At 34.7% G+C, this 18532-nt stretch overlaps 1 protein-coding gene across 2 annotated transcripts in view; it reads right to left on the bottom strand.

Annotated features, from left to right (window-relative positions):
- Oseg1 (intraflagellar transport protein Oseg1) overlaps positions 1–13692 on the bottom strand; it is a 34053-nt gene extending 20361 nt beyond the window's left edge. For both annotated transcript variants that reach the window (XM_089238981.1, XM_089238980.1), the window contains exons 1-4: positions 13547–13692; positions 2204–2434; positions 847–1057; positions 598–677 (exon numbers count right to left, since the gene is read on the bottom strand). In XM_089238981.1, the coding sequence (XP_089095107.1) occupies positions 598–677; positions 847–1057; positions 2204–2434; positions 13547–13605 (581 nt within the window). In that variant the 5' untranslated portion in view covers positions 13606–13692. The remainder of the gene's footprint in view (positions 1–597; positions 678–846; positions 1058–2203; positions 2435–13546) is intronic.
- Between the last annotated feature and the right edge of the window lie 4840 nt (positions 13693–18532).

The raw sequence follows: 18532 nt of genomic DNA, 5'->3' as shown, positions 1-18532 counted from the left end.
CATTAATGATATTCTGTGAATCAAGAAAAAATATCATTGTAGAGGGATTATCGTTATTTGAGCAGGAGCATTATTATCATGCATCATCAAATATATGCTGTTAGGTAGTGATACAAAGTACTGATACAAGCAGCTTAATTAGTGCTTTCGGGTGATACAAAATACTAATGTTATTAGCTGTCCTTGAAGGAACAAAAAACAGGTGATGAGTTGATGATATATTGAAGGTTGTTTTGAACAAGATGCAAAAAAATATCATTGTAGTGGTTTCAAATTTTCTTCAGAAAATATCATTATACAGGGATTCATAGTAGTAAAGGGTATGGTAGTATCAACAAGAGTTTAACATTAGACAAATATGCAATTCCAAACAAAATTTGAAAAAATATCATTGTAAGGGATTTATCATTATATTGAGTATCATTCTATAGCAAGCTTACACTTTATTTATTATATCACTATATTTATTTTATTAGCAATATTTCATTCTATAGAGAGGAACTCTAAAAAACATTATACTCCAAATACTAATTAAAGCCGATAAAATTCATGCATCAGTGTTTTTGAGATGCTCAACCATGTTTCCAAAACACTCACTTATCTGGGATCCAGCACAGGGCCCATACAGGTGATAATATACCTCCAGGTCTCTCAATTTTCATTTTTTCTTCACCATTCTACAGACACAATCAGATTTTAATTTTACTTTGAAATAAAAAAAAGTGAATGAAAACAAAAAGTTTTTTGGCTATATAAGTTATTGATTCAATTAACTGAATAACCGATTCAGTTGATTGATTACTAGAAAATTTTATAACAAAAATTATTTCTTAACTTAAAACTTACTCTTCCTCTAACAGAAATATAACCAGTTGAGAGACCCAAGGCCAATAGTAATCCATCGTTTGTCCAGTTACAACATGTGATTCTTCCATTTGTCCGATGCTTTGTAACACTTTTTTGTTCTGGGGACCAGAGACCGAAATCTGAACATGCACAGCTAGTAAGTTGATGTGATGAAGGGTTATATGCAAGGCACTGAATAGCATCATGGTGGCTAACAAAATAAATATAACAAGAGAGGAAATGTCATACAATTACAATAAAACCTTGATAAGTCGTCACCTCATGTTATCGAAAAATTATGACGGCTTAAGCGGAGTGATGACTTGAACAAAGTGCTGTCAGTTTTAATGTGCAGTATTATGAAAATCGTATAAATCCAAAATAATATAGCATTTATTAAAATATGAATTAAAATTACAACATTAAGAAAGTTTATAGATTGCAGAAGAAAAAAAATTGAAATTTTTACTCTTTTAGAGCTCTTATTACTTAACTTATCGTGTTAAAATATACTCTGGTACACTTTTATTTATACTAGTGATTTTTAATTTAGACTAATCGGAGCAACTGTTAGAATAGTCAGCTTTTCTTCACAACAGTACGACTGCACATCAATTTTATACATACATGAAATTTGATTTTAGTGTTTAATTCTTTATCAATAGTTCATGAAAGAACTACAAGGTAATCTTGGTAAAATTTATCAAGGTAATCTTTCATCTACTAACTACAAGGTGATCTCGAACGCAGGGTCCACTTTGAAGGACTTGTGGAGGGCCCGGGGTAGGGAAAAGCACACATTAGAAGACCTCAACTTACTTTGGAAAAAATGTCTGGGTTTTCAATAAGGATAATTTGTTTAAATTTGGGGCCCTAAATTAGCGGGGGCCCATGAAGAAATCAGGTCTTGCTCGAACAGTCCTAAATGTTTCAAAACCTTTAGTCGGCAAATGAACTTCCCCAACGTAACTTTCGTTACTTGAAACTGTTCCGTTTTGGTACATAAGGCTTTTATGGTGACTTTTAAGCGTATGGCAATGATATTAACAAGCGATTTTTTTAAAGGAAGCCATTGAAATTATCTGTTCCTCTATCTCAAACTTTTTTCATGGTGATGAGTTAACCGAAATTAGTGACGAGTAAACGAGGGTTTAATAACATTGTTGTCTATGAAAGCTGAACAAGCCTGAAGAAAAACGGCGACTTAACCAGGGTGACAACTTAACGAGGTTTTACTGTATTCTAAAAGTTGTGATAAAAAAAATTACTGCCAGAGAAAACTAAATCATAATTATTTGATAATTTTAAATTAAATTTTTAATTAAAAACTCTTAAAAATCATTGAATATACACATACGAGTATCGTAAAATTCCTTCTAGCTTAGATGTCCATATAATAACTTGCTTATCTGCAGATCCTGAGGCAAAGCGCTGTCCATCTCTAGCGTAGCAGAGGCAATAAACAAAATCATTATGTCCTTTCAGAGTTTGAATGAGTCTTCCTTCGACTGTATCATACACAAGCACTTTAGTGCCAGCAGCCACAAGCATAACAGGCTCATCTGGCTTTAAAGCAACATCATATACACTGAAAGAAAAAAAACACAGTTTCTTCTATAAAAAAAACCAGCAATTAACGTTTGTTAAAACAAACAGAATTTTGTCGCTTGGACATTCTCAAAAATTAACTTGCACATGATAACACCACCACAACCAACGTCAGCTACCAAGTGGCACAAGTGCATTAAAGGTATTGTTAGATTGTTGAGAATAAAAACCTTCATTTTTTTCTTTCTAATTAGGTTTCCTGCAGTTGTTAGATTGTTAAGAATAAAAACCCCTTCATTTTTTTTCTTTCTAATAAGGTTTTCTGCAGGCAAAATAGGACCTGACAAAAAAGGGGGGGTAGGGAACCAAAGAGGATTATACAGTACTCAAAAATGCCCTAATTGCCATGACTTTGAAAGAAAAAAGGGGGCATTATCAGTTGCAGCTAAGCATTGTAGAAAGGTAAATTTACAGATAAGATTTACGTAAGATTACAAAGGAATTCTGAAAACTTTGTGCATGAAAACCAGTTGAAATTTTATTATAGGTGTACTTCGTTATAAGTAGGGCTCAGATTTTTATGACCTAACAATCTGGAAAATATGAAAGCATTTATAGCCTAAAAAATGTGAAAATATGACGTTAAAATAAAAAAAATATGACCTTATAATTTTCCCATTATTTCATCTTCTCTTTTTCAATTATTGTTTCTTTATAAAGTTAAAAAATAAACAAAAAATTCACCAATTTACCTTTTTATTTAAAATTCTCTCACCAGATTTAAATGAAAAAACCACACTTACCTTATAAACAATAACTGTTATTTAGTACATTCTAGAACTGCACTGAATTTTATGAGGTGCAGTTACAAATGTTTTAAAAAGCTGCTATTGTTTAGTTTCTTCTAAGAAATATTGAGGAAACTACTTTGTAACAGTTTTTTTTCTAAAATAATTGATAAAGATTACAGAATGGAGCAATATTTTAATAAAGCTTGTCATAGAGCAGATGTCTAGGTTCTGTAATCTCATTGTTTCTCTAGCTGAATTGCAATGTTGCTGCACATTAAATCAGTTTTGCGCTGGAACTTTTAACATATTTGACAAAATATAGTGCAGTGATACCATCTGTCCCTTTTTCTTAAACCAATCACAACTCCGGCCTACCGTCACTGGACAATTTACTGTTTACCATTTCATCCACTTTCAGGTGAAAAGTGTGCATATGCATACATTTCCCAACCTTGGAACCAAGCCTCCCATAGTGGCAATGCTCACCATCAGGATAGGGATGAGGAAGAAGGTTCCCCCCCCCCCCGAAATTTTTTTTTTCTCATGGCTTTTTTTAATTCAAATAAATTTTGTTCAACTTTAGAAAAAATTTACGAACCTGCCATTCTATATCAAACTAGCAGTAATAGGCTACGTGGCACTGCCTGGATGTTCTTCATATACTGGGAGCATTAAAAAGTGACAAACCATTGTTTGGGAACCAAGGTAATGAAAGTAAACACTCCAAAAGTCATTGTTGCTGGAAAGTTTTTTGACCCTATCAGGCCTTTACCCAGCTCTGACAACTTTTTAAATTAGCCTATCGTTTAAGTTCCTTTACCAAACATCAACTCTGGCCATATTGCTATATCACAATTTACTGCCATTAATGAGATGGGTTGGAAATGAAGGCGTTGTCTATTGGTGGTCGCCTCAAGTTCGCATTAGGGAAAATATCTTATCTGTATTCCTCCCTCGGATTCGAACCCGGGACCGTGACAGCAACCTTCACAGTGGTAGACGAGCATCTTACCACCACACCACTCGGGCAAAAAAACTATCATTTAAGTTGGGGCCTGTTTGTACAGACAAAATCTGGCAAGGATTGGTATGAAATTGTAGATTTGTATAGAGATGGGGTTCCCAAACTGTGCTCCACTAATGATTTCTTGGTGCTCTGCGAAGAGATTGGGAAATAAATTATTTTTTCACACACACACACACAAACTTGAAAAATTCACATTTATTCCAGGTTACAGCTGGGAGCCATCTTTTATTTTTTTAAATCAACTTAAACAAAATGATTAACATAATAAAATGTATTGGAGCAAATATCTTCGGTTTCGTTTTTTCACTGAACTGCATTTATCTAACCAATGGGCAATGGGTGAAAAATTTTAGGGGTGTTTTCTCCCGGGTTGGGTTCATGTGTTGAAATGGCCCTGCAGCATATGTCATCACTGATCATTGCGCTTTTACTTACAATTTTTCAAACCACTTCCTGAAAGAATTCTGCAGCTATTCAGCTGTTCAGAGTGTGTCAACCATTCCATTAAATATTATTGGTACATTTGGATATCATATTTACCATAAGGTCATTTCACCAAAATATTAAGTTCTGAGGGCATTGTAGGGCCTGGCATCACCATAGTTCAGAAAAAAATTAATGGAAACCTGACTTTCACCATTGCTGCAGCAATTTATTGAATGCAGTTGGTTAGCACACTTCTCAGTAACATTCTCAGGTAAGAAAACTTTATGCCAGCACCGCTTAAGAATTTTGAAATAAAATGTCAACCGTTTGCTTCAGTTTTATTTATTATTATTGTCATGGTTTCTAGATCTGTTCGCTGTGATAGAAGACTGTACATATCTATAGTCCTAAATTTCAATAGTATTTCCAAGTTTCAATTTTTTGAATCAAATCAATCATATGCATGAATCAAGAATTCATCATTTTTGATGGTATTAGAAAAAAAATAATAATTTCCTCTGTGGAATTTCTATAGAATAAACTGGCACCTAACTTGCAAGATTTAGATATTTTTTCACACGCAAAGTGGTATAAAAATGAATAGATTTAATTACCAATATCTCTATGAATTCTTTATCGAAGAAAGTTACGAAGTAAATGGCTTTCAGTATTTAAAAAAAATAGCTCAAATTCTTACTCATTGACCTTCTGTTGATAAGGGAATGTGTACAAATTTCAGTGTCTCCATAATTTTCATTAAAATGGGATGAAATTATATCACTACCTTTTTAATAAATTTTATTATATAATTTTATTCAAACAAAAACACATTGAAAGAAAGTTATGGGATAAGCAGGGCTGTCTTAGTAGCCCCATAGGCTCCTAGGCACAGAACATACTGGATCAATTGCGACAGCCTTGAAGATAATTTTCATTAAAGATGTTTTGGTTTTGTTTTTAATTTGTAAATTAAAGCGTAAAGAAAGAATTAGGGATCGGAAGGGGAGGCGGGGTTGCTGGACATCTCATAAGTACAAAATTCAAGGGTGTCCCTATGCATCAATTGTACATGGGTCATTCCCAAAAAAAAGTGTACATTCCACATTTTTGAGATAAAAAATTCAAAGTTGAATTTTCAAAATAAAATTGATCTCAAATTACAGCCAATGATTTGAAGTTTAATATTTCATAAATATTTTTCATTTTTATTGTGCAATAATATTTTATTTTTTGGGTTTTACGACTGAAAATGATGGATTTTGTCCACTCTGTTACAAAAACAAATATCGCTGTAAAAAAATAAATATTATTTCTGCTGTTTTTACCCCTTAAAATAATGAAATCAGCTTATTTCTTACACATAGGCTGAAAAAAAAGTAATTAAAATAAATTTCAACTGTTTTTTCTGTCGTTTTGATCTTTTTTCATGATTTTTTCGAAATAGTACATAAAAAAGTTTATTTTTTAAATTTTTTCAGCTACTTAAAATAAATTTTTTTTATTTCTGGCAGACAATGGGTTGATAACTTATAATTTAACATCTTAGTTTGAAGTGCTTTTTAATTTTTTTGCCTGTGAACTGCAAAAATTCTTCCCATAACAGAGTAGACACCATTGTAACAGAGTGGACAGAAATGTTAGAGTAAGCACAACCAATCACAATTATTCTAAATACACTTATTTTTTCAACAATTATATAGACATTATGAAAAGTATCCCACAGACTCTTCTATGACATCTGAAAAACATCCACACTATGAGGAAATTCATAAAACACATGCCCCCCCCTCGTGGTTTGAATTTTGGCTCTGGCAAAATTTTTAAAATCTGGTCAAAGTGGATGTAAGAGATATCTTTGTCATCAGCTCTGAACAGCTTCCTAGTTTTGAGGCACATAACTTTGACCTACCCATCATCTTCCATGTGATTTTGGGCTACAACAACGTATCTGTATGAAGACTTATATACACCACCAGATTCAAATTTCACGAGCATATGAACACCTGCTTTAATTAGTCTGGTTGACATTTCTTCATTGCTGTTTCGGTCGGAGTCGATAGCATAGTTTTCACTATTTTCTTGAACGCCATTTTCCAGAGATTTAAACTCTGAAATCGGTTGTGGAACTTCCAGTTTTATACTTCTTTGCAAGAGTAAGTTTTCTTTCCGTAGCATTCACAGAGATTAGCATTTCTTTCACAAAAGCAAGAGACATCTCTGTATTGCAGCAATCCATTGCCAGTTGCTACTATTTAGTGGACTGCCATAGTGCCTTTCAGCACAGGTATATCATTCGAGATAATTTTTTTTATACCTTTTATTTCTTCATTTGATTTCGTACAATTTTACATTGGTGGCATCATTGAGAATTGTGAAAAACTGAGTGGCATCTGATGTCATTCCCACATGCAACCAATCTATCAGCTGTCTTTTTCAATACAGCACCAACACCATCAACTGCTCCTTTGACATGGTTTGCTTCAAAATTCCAAGTACACCACTTGAAATATTTTGAGACATATTTGTCCAATAAGTACAAATTTTTATTTTGTTTGTACTGAGTACAAGGTCCATCAGGAAAAAACTTGACTACATTTATTTCATGTTCTTCTTTCATCACTTTCAAAATTGGTTCCAAATGAGCCCAAATAGATGAAGGTCCATGCTCCAAATTCGGTGACACTGAGCAGAACGAAATTAGCTTCTCATATTCCGCAACATACAGCACTCAGGTATGAAGACATACTTGAAAAATCTGGTACTAAAGACATAACAGGGCGAAATATGATAGGTGACCCAGAGACTCCTGTATACCATTTGAAAAACGTTCACCTCATTAGCAAATTCTAAAAACACGCCCCCACCCCTCATAGTTTCAATTTTGGTCTGGTAAAATGTTTAAAATCTGGTCAGAGAGGACAATGGTCTTGCTCAACTGTATATTATATCATCAGGATGATTTTTTTTTTACTTCAAAATTTTTTGTTGAAATTGAATGGTAATTTGATGTTGGTGTAAATCTCGCGTTTATGTCTGTCACATTAGTGATCCAGAATATATCCAGTGAGATTTGGAACGAGGGAGATAGAGCCAGGAAACAAAAATAATATAGGGAAATAATTGTTCTGTCCCATAAAATACAGGATGTATTGTCATATAATGACCTTTATTCATACTAAAATGCCTCTTATGCCACATCTCCCTGGATCTGTGCCTGGCAGTGATTTTGACGATCTGTACTATTTAATTTTCATATTTCACTGAAAAAATAACATGATGGGGTGAATGTGGTACAGGGTTTAAATTGAATAGATAACTTATTAAATTTAACTTAAAACTTCAAAACCTCTTAACTAAGAAAACTTTACTTTAAATCATAGTTTCCATTCTGTTGCGTTGGTTGAGTTTTTGAAAGACGTAACAGAGTGGACAAATTAGCCTAAATTATTTTTTTTTCATTATAAATTTAAATGATTTGTGAAAACTTTTATTATATTTTGAAGCATATCTCTATGTGCTATCACTAGATGCTGATAGATGAAAACAAAAACTTTATTATTTATGATAATGACGTAACAGAGTGGACATCTGACAGAGAAAAATCTGGTACTAAAGACAAAATGAATATTAAGTCATTTTGCAAAAATCAAATCCAAAATTGTTGATCAAGCATTAAAAGTAAACCTTTCAATGAGCTCAAAAGTGTTATCAGATTTAATCTGGTATAAAAATATGTTTCCCAAATGACCGTAACAGAGTGAACATTTTAAAATAGTAAAAATTTCGGGACACAAACAAAAAAATAGTTTTTCATAAGAAAAAAAAAATTCTCAAAATTTTATTGTCAGTTTTATTCATCTATTAAACACATATAAAATGTGATTCCAAGTTTTCTGAAAAAAATTCCAGGTTTGCACCAAGTCTCTTCGTTTAAAACTTTTTTGTAGCTGGGACAGCCAGTTTTTGACGTTTTGTTACAAACAGTGATTTAAAAAAAAAATTAGATACCATCTGAAACAAATTAAGAAACACTGTATGACAGATAATTAAATGAAGAGCTAAAAAAAAATTAAAATTACCACCAGAGTGCTCTGAAATTTTGAAAAAAAAATTGCAAAATCTCAGAAACAGTTTGTACACTTTTTTTGGGAATGACCTTGGTCAATACCATGAACTCAAACACACACCTGTGTTTTTAAACTCAACAAATTTTAATTCTTTAAGAAGGGTGATTCAATAATGTGTGCAATAACACGCAGGGGACATCAGACAACCTCCCACTGGAGAGTTGTGACATACACTCTTACACATTTCTCCCCTGAGAGAGGGAGAGAGACATAATAGTAATAAGAAATACTCAAGAAAAGAAAAGCGAAAGTTGACATCAACTCCATCTTGTGTTGGGAGCAAAAGATAAAAACTTAGGTGTTTCCAGACCTATATTCATGAATTATTGGGGGGGGGGGGGACAGCACCCCGAGCGTTCAGGTTCCAATGTCGCAGCACAACATATTGTACATAAAATCAAGTTCTATCAATGCATGTACAAGATTTGCGATTAAAACACAAAAAAAAAATTTCTCAAAAAGTTGTAAAAATCAGCATTTTTATGGACACAAGGAGATAGCTGTGAAAAATGGGTGGGAGACACTATATCTCGTAAAAGCGGGACATGTTATACAAAATAAGTGTTTTATAATAAAGTTTTTAAATAAAGTGTTTTATATTTTGAATTACCATATCATTATTGAGTGTAAAATAATCTCTATTTTGATATTTTAAATATTCTGATCTGCCCAAAATTTTGTTCCATAGTAAAAATTCTTTTGCAGCATCTATCAACACACCAATATTAAACTCATTTATTCTCACCTAAAAATTTCTTAGCTTAGGTTGTATAAATCCAGAGTTTTTTAAAGAGTATTTTCAATCAAAGCAGAGCTGGCGGAACTTGATACCCAAAGCATTGTTTTGGACATCTAAGATAGAACTTCAATTGCAAAACTTGAATTATAATGTTAATAAATATACCATATCACAGTCAAACTTAGTGATTTTTACTTTTGCATATTGTTATACACAGAGTATTATTTTTTAAAGGATTTCCTAGCGTTCATTTTTCTTAATTTTATTGGCACAGAAATCCATAGACTTAATCTAATTGACAAAAATTTTCCATGGAACACAAAACATTAAGATCCCCCGGGTCAAACCCCATACACTTAAAGAGAAAAATAAAAAAGTCATCAAGAAACTGTATAAAAATTAAAAACTTGAACTGATATAAAAACGAAGGGAGTTCGAAAGCTTCCAAGCCTTCATAGAAAACTCAAATCGCCTCGTAGTAGGGTGTGGGCCCCATGTTGGGAATCACCGATCTGGGCAAAGCACATCAGAAATAAGTTCATTACCTACCAAGCCTTGGGTGACCACAATAGATGGCACCTTCATTTCCCACCCAACTTCACTGGTTGGAAATTGCCGTATAGCGATATATGACCGGAGTTGGTGTGCGGTGAAATAGTATACCATATCATAGTCAAACTTGGTTATTCTTACCTTTGCACTAGCAATAAGTTACTGGAGTTTCTTGAGCATATCATAAACATAGCACTGCCAAATTAATGGACAACAATTTAATATTTCGACTACTAGATATATTGTAATGTTATGCACAACAAGGGTATTGTTTTAAATATCAGTGATTATCTGGATAATTTAATAACAGAAAATAATGTTGCATATAAGGCGTAAAAGAACTTTTTAAACACCTGTTATAAAAAAAAGTACAGCAGATGTTTATATTTAAGCACATATGTAAGCAATTGAAGAAAGTTTAGAAGGTCACGAATCATCTTGAAGAATATCAAATCATTCCATAGTTTTTCTTCAGTATTTATGCTATAGGCCTACTTTATTCAAATTGTATATTTTATAAGGGAAAAAAAACATATATATATATATATTGTCCAAAATAATTCTGTAGAGAGTAGAAAGTTATTTTACAATCATATGAAACATTTATTCTTTGTATAACATAGTGACTTTAAACATTTTTTTCAAATTCAAATCAAATTTATTCCAATTCAAGATATGTAATAAACATTACAAGCAATTAATGTGTGTATTTCCAATGGATATTTTTATATTGAAAAGCAATATTTGAGGTTTTTGATTTGACAGTTTAAATCAGTGGTATGCAAACTTTTTGAAGTGCGACTCCCTTTTGACCAAAAAATTTATTGCTGACCCCTACATAGGCTGATCATATGTCCCGGTTTTCTGGAACATTCCGATTTTTTCCCAGTAAATGTGCTGTCCCAAAAGCACTTTTCGGAACGTTTGTTTTGATTTTAATTAGGTGATTTTGACTTCCAATCAACTTTTTCAATATCATGTAAATATTTACTTTGTTTTTTGATGTACTTAGTGTCCCTTATGTGAGATGGAAGTGTAGTGAGGTGTATGGTCCTTGATTTTCGTATATAGGGTGATTAAGAAAGAATCATCTGATTTAAAAATGATGCTACACTGGAAATCGACCATTAACAAAAATTGTTCATAAAATGTATACATTTTTCCCTGTACATTCAGATATTACTTATCATTCTATTCTGTGTTTTTAATTTTTGAGAAATATATAATTTTGAGAAATCGGGTGATTCTCTCTAAGTCATCCTGTAAAATTATTAACTTTATATTGTCCGCCACATGCCAGAAGCACAAATGTACGAATTTTCCTCTTTTTTATCAGCTGCTTAGATACCTTGTTTTGCTATCTAAGTTATGCCGGAAATGCGAATGTGTATCCCTCTTGAAACACACTTACAAAACATTTAAAAAAAATAACTTCCGTAGAGTAACATGGGCAGAGTAAACATTCAAACATCATTTCCCACCTTTTTTCCACAAGGACATTGCACATTCATAATTCTGGCATGACGGAGCCGATATAGTGATTATTGTACTAGTAGAATTTGATAAAATTACTTTGTATGATACATGGTAACTAGCAGGGACACAACTAGGGGGGAGAAGGCGGGACTTGTGTCCCAGACGCTAGACCCGAGGGGGCACAAATTTCTTTCTGAAACCTCTCCTTGGACATTACAAGGGGCATCAAAATGCACGCTTGCCGTGGGTGACCAAGCATCTAGTTATTACCAGGGCTGCATTACCACATGCGGCCTTGGTAATTAGTTCAGCTGAATAAAGATATTCTTTAGTTTTGAGATATTTTTAAATAAAAGTGAATTTCTTATTTGGAAGTTTTTATTTGGGAGGATCTCTTGCGACCCATGGTTTGCACACCACTGGTTTAAACCATGGTTAAATCATCAAAACATCAAAACCTGCCAACCCTGACTTGCTGAGCACGAATATCACCAAGGAAAAAGTTTTATTGGCTCTTTTTGAGATATTACTCTATTAACAGTTGAAAAGCGCTTTATGAGCATTATTGTATGGTGAAAAAGTGCTTTACGAGCATTATTGCAGGTCCGTAGCCAGAAATTTTGTTTGGGGGGGGGGACCAAAGTAATAGAACAATAGATTCGGCCATCTTTTTCCCTTTTTTGGTTATTTTCCTACATTTTGGGGACCAGACCCCCAAGTCCCCCCCTCCCGCTACAGCCTTGCATTATTATATGGTAAGAAAGTGCTTTACGAGAGTTACACTGTATTGTGAAAAGAAGGTAAGGACTATAGAACAGCGTTACTAGGGAAAATGTCAACCTCGATGCTGGATGACTACTGTTGGCTAATTGCAAGAGATGTTTCTTATGTCCAGTAGAAGCACAAAGCAAAACAAACTACATGTCAGATCCCAATAAATGAACTATTATGCTGTAATACATTTGCATTTCTATATATTTTTGTTGTGTTTCTATGTATCTGTGTTGAATTTTTATGTATTTTAATGTTATGTGTGCGCATCTCTATATTGGTGAAGTTTCTACATCAGGAATCTGTCCAGATTTTTTTTGTAGGGTACTGTTTTTATGAAGATTTTCCTTATTTTTGTGAAAATGGTCATTAATTTTGTAAAAATAAGTAATTTTGTGGGAAGCAAAATAATCTAGTTAATTGATTACAAAAGACATGAAATGCCAAATTTATGGTTTCATCAATTTTTATTTTGTGAAGGGTCCATTTTTTTAATCTCAAAATTTTGTGAAGGGTCAGTTTTTCAGATCTGGAATTTTGTGATGGGTCCAAATTCTGGCTGGACAGACCCCTGTATATATTTGAGTTTTTTTCATATATTTATTTTGTTTCCTACATACTTATGTAGTGATTCAATGTATTGCATTGTGTTAATTATTTGTGTATTAAATGTGCAATTTCAGAGAAAACCATGGCCAATCCAGCTTTTTTTTATGGCCAAATTCATGTTCAACACACTGAATTACATTAAGAAATGACTATTTTTGTTTCAAACACAGAGACTTTGTCAAAATTTGCTGTTCAGTGCAATTGATCTGAGAATTTTTATTTAAAATTTTTCTATATAAGTTCAATTAAAACTACTGCATAGCTAATTATAGACTTAGAGTAGGAAAAAATAACGGTTTTTTTTATTTCTACAAGATATAAAGAAAACTGGAGCCCCGTTTGGCATATATACGCTCCAAGGAAAGGAAACCAATATTTCCTCTATAGCTTAGTGATAAAAGCACACGTCCTGCAAAAAAAAGGGTTCGGTTCCCAATCGAGGCAGCAATGTGTTTTTTTTCCTTCCTAAAATTAACATCTCAAAAAACACAAGAATCTACACAATATCGAGGTTTCTGTATATCTTGCATAAACAAGTGGATAGCGACATAATGTCATATATTTTATTTCGTTTGACAGTTGAAACGCATAAATGAAAATGATCAATTAAACAATGAATATTGTTTCGTTTTACCACTGAGGTGAATTATCTTTGTCATGTATTTTTGCATCCCACAGCTGGACGGATCTCATTTCTTAACGGACGGAATAATTTAAAAACAAATACGGACAGAAAGACAAAAACAAAAGCACCGGGTTGAAGTTTACAAAACAAACTTTTTATTCTTGTTGCCATCTCTTATGAATGTAAGACATAAGAGTACCTGGTGCAGGATATGGTAGGTGAGTGGTTAGCGCAACGTCCCATTACCTCTGTAGGTTTGGGTTCGAATCCGAGCTGGACCGAAGCTTTTTTCCTTTCCAAAAAATTTACAAGTGACTCGAACTGCAGCGTTTGATTTTTTTTTTTCGCCTTAAGTAAAAAATGACCATGAAGATAGCAGTCACATTGGATGCCCATGGGGGGGATGCCACATTGGGGCTATGAATTACGAGTAGAATTGAGTAATTTTTTTCAACCTCCTTCTTGGATGCCGCTGTGGTGACCGAGTGTGGCCATAGTGACGGAATCCTCCTCTTCTTAACCAGATCATGGCCCGCCGCTGTCTCAATAAATAGATTTTAGCAGGTGGTCGAAGCAGAACCGTAGCGTGCATTCTCGCGCCCTGGGCAGACCTTTTCTTGGAGGCCCCCTTCAAAGGGTTATTATTATGCAAAGTAAGTGCGCATTTTTTGTGGGCACCCCCCCATTCGGCTCGGGGCGGTTGCCCAGCCTAGTTACGGCCCTGGGTCGAAGACATGGGTCATGCTGGAAAACGTACGTGTATGAGTTGTGAACCAAACGTGAGGATTGTTTCTGTGCTGTACTTGTTACCGTGTGCTGCCATATGCTATCAGTTTTTCGAACTACGAGTGAAATGTAATTCGAATAATTGTGCCGTTGTAGGATTGTTGCTCTCTGTGACGAGACTTTTTAAGGGGAGATCGGCTCGCATACACACCTCGAAGTTGGCAGCCACAGAAAACCAACTTCAGCCGACCACCACTGTGGCGACGGTGGGGCACGAACCTGTGTCTTTTCCATGCGAGATCATCACTCGACCACCACAGCGGCATAGCGACGGACCCCAAAATCACCTTTGGTCGGCTGAAGCAGATTTTCTGTGGTTCCCGAGAGAGAGAGAGTTTGAGGTGTAAATTTAAGTCATCTCCACATTAACATCTCTCGCCACCGAGAGCAATAGGCCTATTACGGTACAAATATTCAATCATACTTTATTCACAATTTAAAATATAGATGGCAGCACTGGAAAAAAAATCAGACACTACATTAGATACGCACAGACTGGTACGTACTCACACTCCCGGTAAAACTCATTCCGTAGTAAATTGCCCATGGCGATAGAACGGAATTGTGCTGGGTTTGAAAAGAAAGTCACATTGGATGACCAAATTGTAACGAGTGTGCGTGTGTGAAACAAGAGTCATAAATTCAGAAACTTATCCTTGACGGTGATACCGAAATCAAGTCTTGGTAAGATTATTCGAGGTTCTATGCAAAATCAAACAATTTTGACGTAAAATTACGAAACATTTTAGGGAACTCAAACTATCGTTGACTTCTTGAGTGATGAGTTGTGACCATATGACCTGTATTTTCCCGAAATTTTAGCCATCCCGACTTTTTCTTAGAAATATCCCGTTTTCCCCTTATTTTCAAGAAAGCTTTTTTTATTTCTTATTGAAATCAAGTATAAGCCATTTCCTCAATTTTATAAATTATTATTATGATGATTATGAGTATAAAATTTATGGTCATTAGGTGGAACCTCATAACGAACACTTCCCGTTAGCGGACAACTCACGGTAACGAAAAACTTCTGAAGTCTGTGAAACAGGGCCTCAGTGTATTTCGATTTGCATTTACGGACACTCCCCGCTAGCGGAATGGTCCCATGATCAGGGGCGGTCTTAGTGCGGTGTGACCTGTGCAATTGCACAGGGTGCCAAATTATAAGGGGCACCGAATCACATTGGAAAAGTTAGATATACGTTACTACAAAAAAAATCTTTAAGATATTTAAAAAAATAACTGTACAAAAATACACATGAAAAATGACAGAGATGAGAAAAAAATTGAAGATTTGAGTATACAGGGTGATTCAGAAAAGATGGGAAAAACTTTAAGAGGTGATAGTACACACCAATACAAACAATTGTCATCAAAAAATGCATGGTCTAACATGAAACGCAAACGCGCTAGCACGTTCTAGCTAGCCGCTCCGCAAACGTTAAAATGGCATTCCTGTTGAAATTTATCGGAAGGAAAGGAACACCATGCATGCAAATATAACCTGGGGAAGAAGAAACCGTATGCAAATCTGCGTCACAGTGAATAGAAGGCGTGGACGCCAGCCCTGTGAAGTTATTCCAGCGTGTAACCGCGTTTCAACAGTTGTAACGTACGGGATAATGGCGCACTTTAGTAATACTGAAAAAGCAGACATGCATGAATGAAATGCATATCTGCGTAATGAATGCGTAAATGAAATGAATGTCTGCTTTTTTTCAGCATTACTAAAGTAAGCCATTACCCCGTACGTTACAACTGTTAGAACGGTTTTTTTTGCACTCTGGAATAACTTCACAGGGCTGGCGTAAACTCCTATTATTCACTGTGACGCAGATTTACATACGGTTTCTTCTTCCCCAGGTTACATTTGCATGCATGGTGTTCTTTCTCTCCCGATAAATTTCAACAGGAATGCTGTTTTAATGTTTGCGATGTGGCCGTTTCGAAACACGCTAGCGCGTTTGAGTTTCATGTTAGACCATGCATTCTTTGATGACAATCAGGGCCGTAACTAGAGGGGGGCAAGGGGTGCAATTGCACGGGAGGCAAAATTTAAGCGTAGCAGTTTTAGGTAGGAAAAAAGAACTCCGTGTGTTACAAAATTATAGAATTTAAAGTTGCGGGGCGGCAAAATAAAGCTTGCTCCTGGCGGCAAAAATCCTAGTTACGGCCCTGATGACAATTATTTGTATTGGTGTGCACTATCACCTCTTATAGTTTTTCCATCTTCTCTGAATCATCGTGGATATAATATTACACTTAATTTTCGAAGAGAAAAGAATCGATGAGTAGTGTACCCTTTATATAGTGTGCCTTTAGTATATCCGTACAATATTTATACCGATTTCTGGTCAGGATGAAAATACACACACACTTGAGCTTTTTCTTTTCGTTTACCCCACCAGGAGATTTTGGAGGAGGGGGGGGGGCACAGCCTTCTTTCGCTTTTGTTGTGCTGTAAAAAATAAAAAGAATGGACAAATTTACCTCCGTCATCCAATTTTTCTGCTCACGAGAGCGAGTGTTTATATGTGTTACGCGGAGTATTACAGAAAGAGAAGGGCTTTTTTTGAAATTTTGAGACAGGGCAAAGAGCCTTCTAGATAGGTGTAGTATCTAGGAGGCTTTGTTTGGCCAGGGGCCTTTCATGCCTCTTTTTTGCCTGACTTGTATTAAAAACACATACACACACATGTGTGTGTGTGTGTAAAGTCGACACTCGTTATATCGACCCACGTTATAGCGCCCATTTGATTGCAACGTCCGGTAGGATAAGTCCTAAATGTTTTCACAGAACTATCATGTTTTACTTTCGATGTAACGACCCTCCCAAAATAACATCCGTTTTCAATGGGAAAACTGCAACTATGGCTTATAATATTTGTCTTTTGTCTGGACAACAATTTTTTGGCTATACTTTTTATTCTTTTGATTTTTCTGTAATTATTGAATTCAATGGTACAATAGCAGAACGTCAGGGGTTCGAGCATCTATTTAGGCTTCTCGAGGATCAAGATGCTCTCATAAACGGTCTGTTTCAAACCAAGGTCAGGGTGTTCCCCCGATGAGAGCCTGAGACATTGTGTTCGATTAATTTCATTTTTGAGTTTTTCAATCTTCTTTGATGCTTTCAAATTCCAATTTTTCTCATCATCAATTTTGTTTTTCAATTCTTCATATATAAACAATGAAGTTTTACAATATATATATATATTTATTTATTTATTTACACGTGCAGGGAGCATAGCAAACAGGTGTAGTATAAATGCACTTCAACACAGTGCGATTTGCAGTAGCCATCGATTCAGCACTCATTGAAAATTTTATTTCATTTTCAGCCATAATTGGCTTTTTTTTCTCTTCATGTTTTGCAGAGTTTCTGGTGAGAATTAGCAATATTCCGTGTAGTTCCCGTATTCTCAAGATCACAATTTCCCTATATTTTTCTCGATGAAAAATCCTTAACCTAGCATCAAGTGTACTAATTCTTCAAGTTGTATGCACCTTCGATTTTCGAAAAATTTTAAAAACGATAAATGTTGTTCATATTCTTGCACACCCTGCAGATGAATGTTAATGGTCGTGAGATAGAAACAACTGGGCAGCGTTTGTGAGAAATTAAAAAAATTATCAAGGAGAGCAAAGTATTCTTAAAGTAACATGAACTTAAACATTTCTAAAATTTTCTTACAGGTTGTCTTGAACTATCCAAAAAGGAAGAAATACTCAGAATATATGTGTCAGTAAATGTGTGAGGAACGGGAATTTAAAGCACGGTTCGTGAATCAGATATGTGTGCAAATTAAAGAAAGATTTGCAAATGGCTCATAACTTTCTATCGCATTGCCAATATTGTATGTTTCATTTAAATCTCATTTGAAGTTCCAGGGCCGTGGCCAGAAATATTTTTGATAGGGGGAATTAGGTGGGGGGACCAGACTGATGGTATTGTAAACTTCATTATGTGATTTTAGAAGAGTTGATCCACTTTGCCCAAGAATATTTAGAAGACACCAACGAATAAGGCAAATACACAAAAACACAAATTTTGTGTATTTGCCTCATTCGTTGGTGTCTTCTAAATAAATGTGATTTTATGTATATAAGTCATTTTCTTACATTTCGAGAAGGGAGGGTCGGAAACCCTAAATTCCTTTCCCTTCTTGTTTCGTTCTTAAACATATTCACTGATTTGGAAAGAAAAAT

This window comes from Pholcus phalangioides, unplaced genomic scaffold (assembly GCF_987345545.1).
Source record: "Pholcus phalangioides strain wild (caught in Gottingen) unplaced genomic scaffold, Ppha-v1.0 ptg000011l_1, whole genome shotgun sequence".
Lineage (NCBI taxonomy): Eukaryota > Metazoa > Arthropoda > Arachnida > Araneae > Pholcidae > Pholcus > Pholcus phalangioides.
This window is presented reverse-complemented; position numbering and strand designations above follow the sequence as displayed.